The sequence below is a fragment of the Cladosporium halotolerans genome (genome assembly GCF_011745625.1).
Source record: "Cladosporium halotolerans strain TM138-S3 chromosome Unknown Sca14, whole genome shotgun sequence".
In the NCBI taxonomy this organism is placed as follows: Eukaryota; Fungi; Ascomycota; class Dothideomycetes; order Cladosporiales; family Cladosporiaceae; genus Cladosporium; species Cladosporium halotolerans.
In genome coordinates this window covers 114062-130039 of record NW_027191465.1, presented here as the reverse complement: position 1 = coordinate 130039, position 15978 = coordinate 114062, and the positions used below count along the sequence as shown (strand labels likewise).

The window sequence follows — 15978 nt, the reverse complement described above, 5'->3', positions numbered from 1 at the left end:
GAGGACGCGAGCGCGTGGCGCTTAGCAGAGCGTCGGAGCGGCGTACCGAGGCAGGCTGCACGTCGTTGTCACCCCCGCTGCACACACATTGATAAAGGATGGATTGGACTGAGTAGGAGGGCAGACGCTGATAGTGCAAGCGGCGCTGGGATCTGGGCGGGTTCCGCGGCGGCTGGCCGCATCCAGTATTATTATTATCGTTGCTATTGCGCGCAGGCCTGCCACGGCCGCTGCAGGGCGGGATTTCTGGCGTCTTCAGCGGCAGCGCGACACCGCACTAAACGTGTCAGGCCAGCCACTGCCGTCGGGTGTACGTGCCGCCGCCTGCTGCACGGGACGATTAGCGCGCCGGCCAGCGCGAGTGGCCCGCTCGCCGGGTTGCCATCCGAGAGCAGGCGAAGCAGGTCTGCGGCCTGACCTGACGTGGACGAGGAGCGCGGAGGCTAGGCTGAAGGTGCAACGGCGGGCTACTGCAGCGCGCAGCCCCGAGCCCGGTGCGAGCCCACGCATAGTCCACGGAGGGAGGAGGAGAGCAGGGACGGGGTAGCCGCAGGCGCGGCGCATGGCTTGTTGGCTGGAGGTACGCAGCGGCAGCAGAGGACGAGGAGAGGCGAGCTCGCGGCGGCGGCAGGGCGCGCAGGCGAGGGAAGGGCCCTGGGGCGACGGCGAGGGCGAGGGCGAGGCTGGCGGGCGTCGGCGGCACGGCTCTGGCGCAGCATCCAGGATGCACGGGAGGATGGAGGCCTGGGAGCATGGGCAGCGCAGGCGCAGGCGCACCGCATGGACGTGCAGATGCATGAGCATAGATCGCCGGGCTCCGTGCCGGCAGCGCTGGTCGTACTAGCATGTAGCGGCGGAAAAAAGCGAGAGTCATGCAGGATGCGGGCGAGGCCAAGCCGCGCGCCGTCTGCCATCGGCATGTGGTTGTGAGGGACGCGGGCGGCGTGGGTAGCTCTGAGGCAGGCTCAGGCAGCCCGCCAGCTGCCCGTCGGCCGCCGCGCACTGGTTCGTCTGGGGAAGAAGGCGTCGCCGCTAGCAGGCATGCCTCGCATCGGCCACCACCCTCACCAGGCGCGCCGTCGCCCATCGCGATGCCCTGCGCCCGCCAGCGATCGTCTACCCGAGCCATCATGATCTCTGCCAGCATCCTCCACCTGCCTCCAGCCCGTTCCGCCAGCTGCGCGCCTGTTCCGCCGCCGCCTGCCCTCGCCGCCGACCGCGCCTCGTCCACCCCTCCGGCACACCCTCAGAGGCGCAGACCCTCATCTCTCGTCCTGTGCCGAGCTTGCCTGCTCGGGACCAGCAGCCCGGTGCCCTGACTGCCGCACGACTCTTGCTGCTCGGCCCTCTTCTACGCTGCCTCACGCTCCTGCCTACCCGCCCTGCCGCTGCTCCTCTCTCCTCCTCTCGCCGCCTGTCTTCGTGACCTCGCCCGACTCGCCTCGCCAGCACTCATCTCAGACGCCAGCGCCAGGCATCGCCCTCCGAGAGCTGGTCCTCGCGCAGCCTCCGCCACTCCTGTCTGCACCTCTCCGGCCCTCGTGGCCCTAGCACGGATCCCATCTGCTTTCTGCCACCTCTCCGCCCCCTCACCACCGACTGGGAATCGGAGCCGTCGCTGATCGTGTCACGCTCGCCATACTACTGACGGAGCCGTCTCCGTTTCATCAGGACTCCCTGCAGGTGCAGGAGCACAGAGTGCCGGGTGACCCGTCGATCCAGAGCCTGCCCACGACTCGTAATCCAACCCAGCCAACCTATCCGGGTGCCTATCTCGAAGCAGCCGGCAGACCGATGACGCTTTTGCCTGCCGGTGGTTGCACAAACCCATCTTCTTTACTGACTCCCGCTTCAAATCCCGCTAGTACCTCGACATGAGCGAGGGCGAGCTGCGAATTATGCTCCCTAGTACCGTTCCTTATTCTGGGCAGCCAAAGATGTACTCACCGTACGAATCCCATTCTGAATACGGACCACAGGCGGCGCACCCTGGATTGGAACGTCGACCGACGATGGACTTGCCTCGACCGCTGGAACCACGATCGGGCGTTCAATCCCATGGTCATCGCATCAGCGACTCAACTCCTAGGCACATCGATCCAAACGGCTATCGTCCGCCGGGACAAACGTTGCCTGGTCTTCGAGATATCCTAACACCTGCCTCGCACAGTTCACCTCAGCCGCCGCAGTCGAGCTGGTCACACCCTCCTGCACCGAGGTACGAGCAACGACCCGTCGAGCCCTCTACCCAGTATACCAGCAATCCACCTCCCCAACACGCACCATACAGGCCACCCGAACCGCAAAGGCCATATCCCGCGCAACACGATCGCCGTCTTGATCTTCCGATCTTGGAAACGCAGCCCGTACCACGTCAACCACCAGGACCACCCACCGCGTCTTACACGACTTACCATGGAGACGGACGTGACGGCGTGGATCCTCGCTTTGAGAGACCCCGGCAAACTTCTACGAGCTCCTACATGACAGCGGGCGCACCGAGTCCCTACACGCCCCTGCCGGCCGAACATCCGACCCACCGAAGCTCAACAGCATCGTATGATCGCCCTATCAATCCACCGTTCACACCGACAGGAGCCGAGGCCTCGAAGAAGTATCTTGGTATTAAAGATTTCCCGGGAGAGGGCACTTTCCACGTCTACGAGGGAGGCTATCGGATTCCGACCTCGGTCGACGGCGAGACGGTAAATCCTCAATGGGGCTTGACCAAAGCCAACAAGCCGCGAAAACGTCTTGCGTTGGCTTGCCTTGACTGTCGAGAAAAAAAGATCAAGTGTGAGCCTGGTGCAAATAGTTGCCTGCAATGCGAGAAAGCAAAGAGGCCTTGTAGACGGTATATACATTGCTTCACATGAGTTGCCAAGATCACAGCTAATCTTTCTCAGCGCACCAAATCAGCCCGTGACGGCCGATAATACGACAAACGGCCAATGGACGTCCGACGGTGGCTCACCCCCTCTAGTACCACATTCGCAACCAGCCGAGCGCGTCTCCGACCCTCAAATGCCACTCCATCGACCAATGAATTTGATGCCCCCGAAGACAAATCGTTTGTCGGACCAGGATCCCTTCGTCAAGCGAAGGGCAGAGGATGAAAGTGCCGTCGAAAGTATGTCGGTCAAGAAACATCGTTCCATGTCACCTTCGTCAGCTATGAGCAACGCAATGGCATTGAATCAAGACCCATACAACCAATATCATCACCCGCGGCCGCCCCGGGTCAAAGATTTGGCGTTTGCGTCGTGGGAAGACGACCCATACTCTCTGGACCCAGAGATGACGATTCATCTTCTCGAGTCATACTTCACGCACGTGAACAGTGCAACTTATTGCATGTTTCCGAGGGTCACTTTCATGAACTGGCTGACTACATCTCGCGAGAAATGTCAAAACGAACGCATCGTTTTGTACGCTTTGATGGCTATGGGATCTGTTTTCGCGGGCCAGGAATTTGGTGGCATCGGCAAAAGGTGCGCCGACATGGCCACCGAAGGAGCGATGACGAAGATCGGACGTTTCAGCCTCCCTGTGGTCCAGGTACGCTTATTGCTGGGTCTCTACAATTTTGCAAAAGGAAACGAGGGTGCCGCCTGGGACTACTGCGGCCTTGCAATCCGTGCCATCAGTGCGCTACGATACAACCACGAGGAAGGGTGCGAGATCGATCGCAATCGTAGGAATCCAGCCATACCTTTCGGACATACGAGAGAACAGAACACAGAGTGTCGGCGCCGGACTTTCTGGGCTGGATTCATGATGGATAGGTACAACGGCTTCTGTGGAGGCATGCTCTGTCTTATCAACCCCGCAGACATCTACTTGCGGCTGCCATGTGCGGATGATGCATACGAAAGCAGCATGCCTTCGCAAGCGCCATTCTTCGACAACGGCACGATAGAACGAACTTCCACTATTCTGAGCCCGTCCAGTCCGGTGGCGCCAATGGCCTGGCTGGTAATTGTAGGCAATGTCTGGGGAGAAACAATGAGCTTCATCTACCGGTCCACCAACCACAACCGCGGTACCTACCGTCAAGCGTATGAGACGCTCTACAAAAATACACATGCTGCAATGGTGGAATGGAGCGCACAGCTCCCTGGATACCTTCAATACAGCGAGGCGAACTTGGACCGGAGCATACAAGAAGGCTACGTCGGCACCTTCGTTTCACTGCACGTGTTGCACCACTTCTTGCTCATGAAGCTAAACCGCTGCATGCGTCATCCTCTGGCGCGGGACCTTACGCCTCGTAACATTCGCGCCTGCCATCATCACGCCCACAGTATACTGAGCATCATGCGCGCCGTTCAGAACGCTAGGCGCGACACCATCCATCCTAGAACCGGCCAACCCACTCGTTTCGAGTTCACAGTACCTTTCCCTGGCTACGCGGCGCTTTCAGCAGTGGACATCGTTGGAGCCGGTGGGCCAGACTCGACTCTCGGTCCGACTTTGGAGGGCATTACTAGTGGCCTCGAATGCCTGAGGGAGCTCGCGCAATATTGGAACAGTGCAGTCGAGCAAAGCAGGTTAGGAGAACGCCGGCTTCTGCAACTCAAGAATGTGCTGTCGCGACCCTACAAAGCAGCAAGCGGCTGCTGGCTCGGCCGTCAGTGGGGCATCGAGGGGCCACTAGAGCAAGAGTTTGAGCTGGAAGCTGACTGCATCTACGGCTGCGACGACAAAGTCTACTTCAACGCATTGGAAGAAGGGGTTTCAAACGGGCATTCGTCGGCCAGCGGCCGCCCATGAACATTCACATGGAGACACGGTCTCAATGCATTACACGGCATTGGATGATGGGTTTCAAATGGCTCGATTGGATGACATTTCGACAGCACATGTGAGGAGATCTCTGGGCACCATCGTGCAGCCATTGCTCCGGGATTCACAGGACAACGGAGAATCTTTCTGCAACGACAACGCGCTGGAGTTCGACCAGACCATCGTCCGCTCGTCCACTAGCGCTTTGATGACCACACAGCGATCACCCATACACACGTACCACTTTCGGTGTCCATACGTTAGCACGCATCTGCTGCCCTTTCTGTACCGGCTACCGTCGGGTGTTTTCTGTACATGCTGTAGTACTATGACTGAAATGAACACAGCTTCTTATCAACCATCACATTCTTCCCCTTTTCAACGGACCAGTCAATGGACCCATCCAACAAGACAGCCATGCGTCGCAACGCCGCGCCATTGTCTCGGCACGCATCGTCGTACGGAACGCCCCTTCGGCGCACGCGCCGCCCAAAATTCGAGAGGATCTGTCGTGCTCCCCCGTGAAATCTCTTGACACCCTGCACGCTGCCGACGAGGCATGAGTCGGGCCTTCCTGCCAGCTGGCCGGGCTCGGCTGGACCAGGGGAGACTCTCATCACATCTGTGCTTTTTGCGAGTACGAGCGAGAACAAAGGCAAAATCTAGTGCCTCCAAAGCGCCTTGAGCTTAGAACGTCGAAGAGCGAGTCATTGATTCTTTCATGTGATAGTTTGCTATACCATCTCCAGCGGAACCTGCTTGGACCTTCCAGTAACGGCGTCGGCACACCCTGAGCAACGCTCTGACAAGCACGCGCCCCGCAAACTCACGTGTCCGCTGGCGCCGTGTGGGGACGACAGTTCGTGATGTCGCGCAGTTGCCGGCGCGAGAGCCGACGGTAATCGCCACGTCAGGCCAGCAGTGGACGCATAGCGTGCAGAAAGCTGCTCGGCCACCTCTCACGCTGCTCGTCCAGTCGAAAACCGAGAAACGGCGGCGGCCTGAGGTCGCACACGGCGCTCATGCAAGCCTGCACGGGCTCCGCGCACAATCGCGCTCGCCTACGCGCATATATTGTCTACCGGGCGGGAGGGCAGCGCCTTGCGTGCGTTGGGCGTGGCGATCGATTCTTCGGCGTCCGCGGCCAGCCGCAGCGCAGCCCTCCTCTGTGTCGCCTTGCCCTCGCTCGCTCGTTCGCACTCGCCTCGCCTTTGCGTTCCGTTACACGAACCGTGAAGCTCTTCCATCAGGCGTGCCAAAGAGCTAGCGCCCCGGAGCTGTCTCCTCGAAGGTTTGTGACGGCGCCCGGCATCGTTCGCGCGACCGCGCCCGGGGTCCCTGCGGCTGCCGGACGAGAGTTTCTTCATGCGTTTTTCGCGCTGGCACAGCGGAATCAATCCCTGCATGTTTTAGCGGACCCGTCAGCATCATGCCAGTGCGTGCCGCGTGCGGCGTCTTCCTTTCGCCGGTCGACACCTGCCGCGATACGAGTCTGGACATCTGGCCGAGCGGTCGACTTGTTTCGTCTTGTCCCGGCACATCCAGCACCCGTCCGGTACGGTATCAGGATGATGCAAGGGTGAAGCTCGCCTTCACGGCTGACCATTCTCTTGACGAGTCCCGCGGCACGCTCGAGCCAGGGATCGCTCGGCGGCAGGCCTTACTTTAGCCAGACTTTCGGTACAGCTGGCTGGCGTCGCGCGCTAAGGCACTCAAGCCCGCGCTTGGCGCTCCGCAGCCCCCGTCAGCAGGGAGCAGCAAACCTAAGGCACGCTCCGAGGCCCATCTTCAGCTGCCGGCCGCGATTCGCAATCCGGGCGAAGGAGCGCGCTACTTCGCTCCGGGGGCCCCATCCTGCGCGCGCCCTTCGACGTGGTTGTTTTGCGCTCCCTCGGGTTCCCTCGCGCCGCGCTAGGCACTCTCATCTTCGATCCTGCCCTAACTCGCTCGCTCCCTCAGCCTAGTCTGGTCTGGTCCGGCCTGCGACTCGCATGGAAGCATCCCGCGCGCTCCAAGAACCCATGTGTCGCGCCCGGCACGATCACACGCACGCACGCACGCACGTCTCGTCCCACGCGCGTCGCCCAGCCTGCTCGCTGCTGCTGCTGCGCGCTGAGCGATGCACTCTGCCCTATGTGTCCCGACCCCGAGCTCCTCCATGCACTTAAGCGAGAGGAGCAGGAGGAGGGGAAGACGAGGAGGAGGGCAGACGTGACGAGCGACAAGTCACACAGCACACCGTTGCTGCGCTGCGCCCCCGCCGGGCTGGCACCAGCTCCTGCAGAACAGGGCACGCTCCCCGTGAGACCGTGTGTACCGTGTATATGTATACGCGCGGCTGAGCGAGGGCGGCGCGCGTAGTGCCAGCAGGGATTCGCAGGCTTGACGAGAGCCCCGCGCGCGGCGCGTTCGCTTGCAGGCTTGCAGCAGCAGCAGCAGCGTCACGCCCGCCTATTGCGCGTTTGCGGCTGGCCGGCAGTGTGCTGATCTGACGGCTGCTGCTAGCCGAAGGGAAAGGGAGCGCGAGGGGCGGGCGCTACTCGCGACTCGTCCGCCCCCTTGCCAGGGTGGCATCCCTGCTTCCTTTCTAATGAAATGATCGTTTACTACTGACATGCGTGTCACTTCGGCTGCTCGGCTGGCGCTGCGATTTGGTTTGCCGATTGGGCGGCGCTGCCGTCTGCGGCCTGCTGGGCGTGCCTTGGTGTTGGGCGGAGTCGAGGCTGTTAGGGCCCAAGGGCTGGTGAGGTGCAGCGGTACGGGAGGATTAAAATTTGGAGAAAGGTGTTGGCATGTGATATGTGATGACGTGGGGTGTGTGTTGCATTGATGGTATGTGGTATGGAGGTGGAGGTATATATGTGGTAGGGTGTGTCTGATGATATGCAACGGCTGGCTGGCTAAAGCACTGTTTGGTGACGGTGGTGTTGATGGCGGGGTACGTTGCAGACGCAGGCTCAGGCGCAGACGGCCCTCTTTCTGGTGCGATGCTACGATGCGAGACGGCACGACCGCTCGTATTCGCAGATGAGGTCCAGCGATTTGTTCAGCCGACCCGCTGCAGGCAGGCGAAGAGGATATGTGAATTGTCACAAGCCCATCCACCCCGCGGAGGGCCAGGTCTCATACATACCCATGCTATATCGAAGTTGCACAGCCCAAAGATTGCCCGCTCTTCGCATCGCTTCGCTTCGCCGTGCCGGTATTTGCCGCGCCCTGATATGACCACTCCATATCTCGCCCAGACGTCCCTCGTGCAGCGTTGTCTCGCGGACTGGTGATAGCCGCCGTCGTCTGCATATTATACCGCGCCCCTAGCAGACGCCACGCATCGCCCGCCTCAGCCTGGGAGTGTCGGGACGTGAGACCCGTGGTCGGTTGTTGAAGATGGCGCATGCGTGCAGGATGACTTGGCGTCAGCGCGCGAGCGCGCCCGATATATTCACTCACACACGGGGCGAGGCCGCAGCTTGCCCTCACTCGCTAATCGAACGGGCAGCCGCGCTTGACGCTGCGTTGAATAAACTGCGATATCCGAACGTTGCATCGTCCACCCCTCCTCGGTACCAGACAGTTCCGGCGAGGCGACTGTGACGGCTCAGTCCTCGTAACCTCGGATTGGCGCCTCTGCGTCGTTGAGACTGTATTGACTTTCATCCATCCCGTACATCTGACCCCGGTAGCCATCCTGGCGGTGAGGCAGCGGCAGGTCTCGCGCGGCCTTCTTCTCGACGATGTCGAATTGCGCGAACTCGCGGCGCGCCAGCTGCACGTTGACACGTGCAGCGTTGAAGGCTGCCTCATCGCTGGGCATCACGACGGCCAGGTTGGTGTTCTCCGTCAAGCGCGTGATGAAGAACATGAAGGCGCCCGTCTTGATCTGCATCTCAGCGAAGCTCGTCTCCGACGCGAGCATGCCCGTGTGCTTCGCCATCGAGTGCTTGTGCGTCTTGAGGATGCTGCTGATGCGCTCGAAGCGGTCTGTGTACGGGTTGTGCGCCTCTGACGCCCGCGTGATGTGCGTGACGGCCAGGCAGGTCGTGCGTTCGTAGAGGATGAGCTCGCGTGCATCGAGCAAGTCAGCCAGCTTGCGCAGCATGCTCTCGATCGTGGCGGCATTGGGCACTAGGAAGTAGAGGACCTGGGTCCAGGCGCGGTACAGGCTCTGGTCCCAGATGGATGTGGCCCAGAATTCAACTTGTTGATCCGTGAAGCCTTCTTCTGTGCAGCGCGCGCGAACTTCTTCTGTCTTCTGCTGAAAAATCTTGTGCTTTTGTTCGGTCGGGACAAGGTCCATTTTGTGGATTAGGATAAATAGCTTGCTGCCTGGGCTGTGCTCGTGAAGGGCGCGGAGAGTGGCGGCGAAGTTGATCATGTCTGCAGCAGGCTCGCGAGAAGAAATGTCGATGACGAAGATCATCACTGCCACAGATGAAAAGACATGGGAGCGTTGGTTGTTGAGGTACGACTCGACAAACGAGTCTTGACTGTAACGAGATGGCGGGTTAGCCATCTGCCCTGCGCAGCTCCCGGTTCATCAGGACACAGAGGAACTTACCCTCCACAATCCCACAGATTAAGCAGGAGATTGCCCATGAACCTGACATTGCTGTGTTCTACATCAATCGTCGCGCCGAGCCTGCGGACATCTTTCGCCACGTAGTTGCTGAAGATGATCGCTCGCATGGAAGACTTTCCCGCGCCCGAGCGGCCCATCAGCAGCACCTTGCGCTGCTTCTGGCGCTTTCCGCGCTCCGGCGTGCTCATGGCGATTGCGAATGCCGGACTGCGTGGGAATTGTTGGTCTGCTGTTATGGTGTTGCTCTCATCTGCTGTTATCGAGCCGTACCGGATTGGGATGGCAGGCAGGCTGTCGCTGGCCTTGGCACTTCACCTGTAGACCTGAAGCTTCACACGCACCGACTCATAATCACTTGCTGTATCGGATTTACTCTCCCACAACCCAGACCTGGTCATTTGCTTCTGAACCAAATGTACGCTAACACACCTTGTGATTCCATTTTTGTCAGCGCGATCATAACAATCAGTTCAGGCGCGCCATGCCCAACACCGCGCGAAGCTGACGGCGGCGCCCGAGTGTTTCAGCTTAACGAGCCCCAACTCAACATCAGGAGAAGGTATTATTCAAGCTCAGAAATCATCTTGGCTTCTGGTATCGTGAGATTCTTAGGACAATTGTGTACGCCACAGCAAGCAAACTTGTCTCTTCATTCTCGTCTCTCCCAACCAAATCTTTCGATACTATTTCCCGGTCTAGAAGTTGAAGCTCTACTAAGTCCCGTGTTTCACTTTATAGTCAACCCTGACTTCAAGGTAGGGCTATAGGATTGGTCAGACAAGCCTGCTGGAGGATCTGCTGCCTAAAGAGAGCTCGCGTCCCAGGTATGCCTCACACCTCTGCTTTCTGACTTGTCCTTCCGTTCAATTTCATCGACGTTCCTTTTGGTCCCAGATTCCGTGTCGCTTGTTGCAACTACGAGCACTCTCCAGTTCTTACCCAAGTCACTCGTTTCACTTCGCAAGCTCGAGCTGGTTCTCGAACAACATGTTTCTCAAGTACTCAGCTGCGGCAGTCGCTGCACTTCATGCTCTGGCTCTCGCACAGTCCGTTGACTTGGCGGGAAACGTCGGACCGTTGACGTCTATAGAAGACAAAAAAGCCATCAAGACCTGCGACATCGCGGACTATGGCGGAAAGGCCAACAGCGACATTTCCGCTGCCATCAACGACGCATTTGCTGCGTGTAAGACCGGCGGCGTTGTCGTGATCCCTTCTGGCAACTACAACCTCGAGAATTGGGTCGATCTCAAGAACGGCAAAGCATGGGCCCTTCAACTTGATGGGATCATCACCCGCACTGGCACTGATGGTGGTAATATGATCTTCATTGAGCACTCGTCCGACTTCGAGCTCTTCTCTACGACTGCTAAAGGTGCCGTGCAGGGCCATGGATACGAGTTCCACAAAGATGGTTCTATCAGTGGCCCTCGCCTGCTGCGCATGTACAAGGTCAGCAATTTTTCTGTTCACGACATTGCTCTGGTCGACTCTCCTTCCTTTCATTTCTCTTTGGACACTTGCGACAATGGCGAAGTCTACAACATGGCCATCCGCGGCGGACAGCACGGTGGTCTGGACGGTATTGACGTTTGGTCTGAGCGGATCTGGATCCACGATGTCATGGTAACTAACAAGGTAAGTCAACTCCGCCCAAATGTGGAATCTTCGCTAACACCCTCTAGGATGAATGCGTTACGGTCAAGTCGCCGGCGAAGGATATCCTCGTCGAGAACATCTACTGCAACTGGTCTGGTGGCTGCGCTATGGGATCTCTCGGGCAAGACGTCAATGTCACTGACATCACTTACCGCAACATCTACACTGTCGGCTCGAACCAGATGGTATGGCTGATCCACCTTTTCGTTCTGACGCTCATGATGACAACATTACTGACCTCGTCCAGTACATGATCAAATCCAACGGCGGCAGCGGCCAAGTCTCCAACGTCGTCCTCGAGAACTTCATCGGACACTCCAATGCCTACAGCATGAACATTGAGCAATACTGGGAGAGCATGGACCCGGTCGATGGCGACGGCGTGCAACTCTCCAACATCAAGATCAACAATTGGACTGGCACCGCGGCTGACGGCATGCAGCGTGGACCTCTTCAGATCAAATGCGCCGATGGAGCTCCCTGCACTGGCGTCGATGTGACGGATTTCAACATGTGGACCGACAAGGGCGACACCCAGTTTTACAGCTGTCGCAGCGCGTACACGAATCTCCGCCGCGCCGAGCCGCTGTACTGCATGAACGGCGGCGAGAGCAAGACTGAGTACGCGGTAACTACCAGGACGGTGACTTCTGCTCCGACGGGATACGAGGCGCCGAAGCTGGCTGACGACCTGGAGGAGGACTTTGGTTTTACCGTGAGCATTCCGGTCCCGGCTATGCCGACGAGCTTCTTCCCGGGCAGTGCGCCCATCAAGGCTGTCGCTGGAGGCTCTTGAATCTTTGAGTATTTAAGCATAAATTCATGAGATGGTACCTGAGGTACATCGAAGGTGGCGTGACAGGCGCAGCGCGCGTAAGCCTTTCGTCGGTGATGATCCTTTGGTGTTTTTGCTTAAGAAAGGGTTTCTTGGAAGGTCATGCATCGCAGGTGGACAGGATTTGGCCATGATACCATCAGGGTTCTCCTTAAGCCTGGCGCTGGTGCTTTCTGCAACGTCTACTTGAATAGCGCGTACCGGATTCAACTTGTGGTTCACGTGGTCATTAATAGAAACCGATCTGAAACATCCGGAGAAGGCGCGCGGGACGAACCTTCTTAGTGACGTCACATTCAACGCACGCACGTGGGCGGGCCAGAACACGCCAATGGCGAAGCTAGGCATGGTCGCGTCGTTTCTTCGCCCGTTCCTCCAGAACAACATTGCGGAAACGTCACGCTAGGAGAATTCCAATTCCAGGGTCGCCCAGAAAGATGCTTTGACGTTGGCTAGGAGGACGAGGCCGCGGCAGCGATATACGACCCGAAACATGAAGTTCGCAAAAGAGCTGGAAGAGAATCTGGTCGCAGAATGGAAGGAGAAATATCTGGACTACAAGGGCGGGAAAAAGAAGCTGAAAGCGGTATCTAAGGCCATAAGGAATGCGGACAAACCCCCTTCCCACGCCTGGCCTAGGTCGGTCACTCCTGTACCCTCCTACAAAGATGGAGATGGACCAGTGCAGTCATTCTTGAACCGCCGGCCCACAGCCGAGGCATTCCCTGTGTCGCATGTCAGCCGCGGTGCTCTCACCTCGACGAGACCTAGGAGTGAGCCAACTGATGCCCAGGACGCTGGCAATGGCAGCCTTGCGCCTTCTGCGGGCACGCAGCCCATGCCTATCAACGAGCGAAGCCCGCTGTTCTCGAAGGGAGATAAGACACAGGACGACGGTCGCGGTCTGACAAGGTACGGAAGCATTATCGGGAGCCCCCCAAATGATGGTAGCCCGACAATGGAGCAATTGCAGAAGCAGGCGTCCCTGCTTGAATTGCCCGATCCAGCCTTGGATCCCGGCATGCCCAAGGCGAAACAGAGCTCCCAGCCTAACGACGGGCAGTATGGTCTGTCCACGCAGCCATCGCCTGAGGATTCGCAGGCTCCGAAACCTCCGCCCACGCAAATGGAACATACCGGCAATGCATACGAGATCGCACAACCGCACGATGGCGCACCGAAGTCGACAAAGTCTCCAGGCCACCGCAGTCTTTTCAGTCCGAAACGTGCCAACTCAGGATCTGGATCAAGACCTTTCGCGAGACGCATGTTTTCCCTCACAGCATCTCCAAACCAAACGCGTCGCGGTCACGAAGATGTTGCTCTGGAAGCCTACCGCGAAGTGGATTTCAGGCAGGCCGAGTTCTTCCAGTTCCTTGACAAGCAGCTTGTAAAAATCGAGGACTTTTACAAATTCAAGGAGGAGCAAGCAACCGAACGCATGAGGGTTCTTCGAGAACAGCTACACGTTATGCGTAATCGACGACTACAAGAAGTCGTACAAGCAGACCAATCGAAAAAGAAGCAATCATCAAACGGCAGTATACCTGGAGGCGATGCAGCAAATAAGAAGGACGATGACCACGGGCTAGCCAATGAACAATCTAAGCAAGGCTATCTGTCAAACGTGCCATGGATGGCACCTGTAACTCACATCGATCATGCTATCGACAAAGTGCGAAGTGGGCGTGTTGGGAAGACGAGCAGGACAATGGGCACCTTGGGAACACCTCAGCTTCCTCCAGAGAGCCGCCCCATGGACCGACGGGACTATACACGGCAGCCGGCTGCTAAAGATGTTCCTTACAGAGTTGCGAAGCGCAAGCTCAAGGTCGCTTTGGCCGAATACTACCGTGGCCTCGAGCTGCTCAAGAGCTATGCTCTTCTCAACCGCACCGCCTTCCGGAAGATCAATAAGAAATTCGACAAAACCGTGAATGCACGCCCCTCTGGCCGTTTCATGTCAGAAAAAGTCAACAAGGCTTACTTCGTTAACTCTGATGTCTTGGACGGCATGATTCACGATGTCGAAGATCTATATGCGCGCTACTTCGAGCGCGGCAACCACAAGGTTGCTGTTGGCAAACTTCGCGCAAAGATCGCAAAGGCTGGTGACTTTACTGGGAGCATCTGGAGACAGGGCGTCCTTGCTACGGCGGGTCTGGTTTTTGGCATTCAGGGCTTAGTCTATGGCGTCGAGCAGATCTTTGATCCTGATCCACGGATCGCTGTAGACGCCAGCTATTTGCTGCAGATATACGGTGGCTACTTCCTGATGTTGCTGCTGACTGGCCTGTTTGTGATCGACGCTCGGGCATTTACGTACGCCAAAGTCAACTATCAATTCGTGTTCGAGTTTGACAGTAGGCACATGCTTGACTGGCGGCAGCTGAGTGAGGTAAGTACTGCTGCGATCCTTGCATAGAAGCTCCCAGCTAACTTTTTCCAGATGCCTGCGCTTTTCCTCTTCCTCCTCGGTCTAGTCATGTGGCTAAATTTCAACAAGTTCGCTGGCGAGCCAATGTATGAATACTGGCCGGTCATCCTGGTCGGCCTGTCTGTGGCTGCTCTTATTCTTCCAGCCCCCTACTTTTACCATCGCTCTCGAGGTTGGTTCCTGTACAGCAACTGGCGACTTCTTTTGGCTGGCATTTACCCAGTCGAGTTCCGCGACTTCTTTCTTGGCGACATGTTCTGCTCCCTCACCTACGCTTTGGGCAACATCGAACTGTTCTTCTGCTTGTATGCTCGAGACTGGAACAACCCAGCAGTCTGCAACAGCTCGCATTCACGGCTGCTGGGATTTTTCACGGCACTCCCAGGAATCTGGCGCGCATTGCAATGTATCAGGCGTTATTATGATACTCGCAACGTGTTCCCACATCTGGTCAACTGTGGAAAGTACACTTTCACGATTCTGACGAGTATGAGCTTAAGCTTGTTCCGTATCGAAAGGACGACGGAGTTGATGGGGTTTTTCATCTTCTGCGCAACGGTCAATGGCATTTACTGCAGTATCTGGGATGTCATCATGGACTGGAGTAAGTCGATCGAGCCTTTAAACAATAGAACGTACGCTGACATCCTCCAGGTCTCGGTGTGCCGTCAGCGAAGCACCGATTTTTGCGCCACAAACTGGCTTACAAGCAAATTTGGTGGTACTACGCCGCCATGTTCATTGATCCCATCCTGCGCTTCAACTGGATCTTCTACGTCATTTACGCAAATGACGTCCAGCACTCGTCCGTCGTCTCTTTCTTCGTGGGCTTCTCAGAAGTCATTCGCCGTGGTATATGGACGTTGTTCCGTGTTGAGAATGAACACTGCAACAACGTAGGCCGTTTCAGAGCTTCCAGAGACGTTCCCTTGCCGTACGAGATCGAGCGGGAGGATTCGGACCAGGCTCTGCTCTCCAAAACATCAGACGAGGACGGTCATGAACGTCCTACGACTGGTACCGACAGCGAGCAGCCGCTGCATGCATCCGGGCGCATGCAAAATTCTCACCGGATGCCATCCGAGCGCCTCAGCCGCGAAGAGACACGAACGTCGGCCACAGATCTCGAACAAGGCCCCATCGGACCAGACTCAGGCTCCCTGCGGCGCAAACGCCCCAGCATGGGCGACTCGCCCTTTGCTCGCGCCCTGCGACAGGTCGGAACCACTATGCTTTCCGCTCACGCGCAGGACTACGAGCGCAAGCGCAAGCCGGAGCTGGGCAGTCGGGATCCGGAGGTCGCTGAAGACGACGACGATGACGATGATGCCAGTAGCGATAGCGACGATGATGCAGGCAGACAGCAGCCTCGAGGCCCGCGCACCCATGTTGCTCGACAGCGTGATGCGCCGGGCTCTGGTGACGACGACGCGCGAGGAGATATGGACGAAGCGGAAGATCTGGTGTCGAGGGCGGCTGGGTGATTTTGCTATGATCTGAGTGCGATTTAGCGATACACGAATATGCTTTCTTTCTAGATTTCTTCACAACCCATTGTGTCGGACAGATCTCTCTAGGCATATCGATCTCCTCACATTCCGTGTGGACTCAAAAGCACCGTGATGTACAAGCCGCCAATCAGCGCGTCAGAAATCTTCCAGGGAGCCCCGCTTTTTGCCCAAT

The 15978-nt window shown here is 57.7% G+C and overlaps 4 protein-coding genes across 4 annotated transcripts; 3 read left to right on the top strand and 1 right to left on the bottom strand.

The window, feature by feature from the left end:
- Nucleotides 1-1222: 1222 nt before the first annotated feature.
- WHR41_05202 (uncharacterized protein) lies at nucleotides 1223-5146 on the top strand. Its single transcript, XM_069373807.1, has 2 exons — nucleotides 1223-2854; nucleotides 2907-5146. The coding sequence occupies exons 1-2, from the start codon at nucleotides 1875-1877 to the stop codon at nucleotides 4771-4773; spliced, it is 2847 nt and encodes a 948-aa protein (XP_069229643.1). The 5' UTR covers nucleotides 1223-1874; the 3' UTR covers nucleotides 4774-5146.
- A 2432-nt stretch (nucleotides 5147-7578) lies between these two features.
- Nucleotides 7579-9634, bottom strand: WHR41_05201 (uncharacterized protein). Its single transcript, XM_069373806.1, has 2 exons — nucleotides 9344-9634; nucleotides 7579-9272 (listed from the first exon to the last, which is right to left on the bottom strand). Exons 1-2 carry the CDS (start codon nucleotides 9550-9552, stop codon nucleotides 8384-8386), a joined length of 1098 nt encoding a protein of 365 aa, XP_069229644.1. The 5' UTR covers nucleotides 9553-9634; the 3' UTR covers nucleotides 7579-8383.
- A 131-nt stretch (nucleotides 9635-9765) lies between these two features.
- Nucleotides 9766-12093, top strand: WHR41_05200 (uncharacterized protein). The gene is made up of 3 exons (XM_069373805.1): nucleotides 9766-11002; nucleotides 11050-11208; nucleotides 11271-12093. The coding sequence occupies exons 1-3, from the start codon at nucleotides 10352-10354 to the stop codon at nucleotides 11817-11819; spliced, it is 1359 nt and encodes a 452-aa protein (XP_069229645.1). The 5' UTR covers nucleotides 9766-10351; the 3' UTR covers nucleotides 11820-12093.
- A 258-nt stretch (nucleotides 12094-12351) lies between these two features.
- Nucleotides 12352-15933, top strand: WHR41_05199 (uncharacterized protein; the record flags this gene model as incomplete). The annotated part of the gene is made up of 3 exons (XM_069373804.1): nucleotides 12352-14256; nucleotides 14308-14899; nucleotides 14950-15933. 3 exons carry the CDS (start codon nucleotides 12352-12354, stop codon nucleotides 15777-15779), a joined length of 3327 nt encoding a protein of 1108 aa, XP_069229646.1. The 3' UTR covers nucleotides 15780-15933.
- Nucleotides 15934-15978: the final 45 nt, after the last annotated feature.

What these genes read in the sequence shown, in the direction of transcription:
- WHR41_05202 (XM_069373807.1), top strand. Translation starts at nt 1,875, where the DNA reads ATGAGCGAGGGCGAGCTGCGAATTATGCTCCCTAGTACCGTTCCTTAT. An exon ending in GCAAAGAGGCCTTGTAGACG is followed by an intron (nt 2,855 to 2,906) that starts GTATATACATTG and finishes AATCTTTCTCAG; the next exon opens with CGCACCAAATCAGCCCGTGA.
- WHR41_05201 (XM_069373806.1), bottom strand. Translation starts at nt 9,552, where the DNA reads ATGAGCACGCCGGAGCGCGGAAAGCGCCAGAAGCAGCGCAAGGTGCTG. An exon ending in AATCTGTGGGATTGTGGAGG is followed by an intron (nt 9,273 to 9,343) that starts GTAAGTTCCTCT and finishes ATCTCGTTACAG; the next exon opens with TCAAGACTCGTTTGTCGAGT.
- WHR41_05200 (XM_069373805.1), top strand. Translation starts at nt 10,352, where the DNA reads ATGTTTCTCAAGTACTCAGCTGCGGCAGTCGCTGCACTTCATGCTCTG. An exon ending in ATGTCATGGTAACTAACAAG is followed by an intron (nt 11,003 to 11,049) that starts GTAAGTCAACTC and finishes AACACCCTCTAG; the next exon opens with GATGAATGCGTTACGGTCAA. An exon ending in CTGTCGGCTCGAACCAGATG is followed by an intron (nt 11,209 to 11,270) that starts GTATGGCTGATC and finishes GACCTCGTCCAG; the next exon opens with TACATGATCAAATCCAACGG.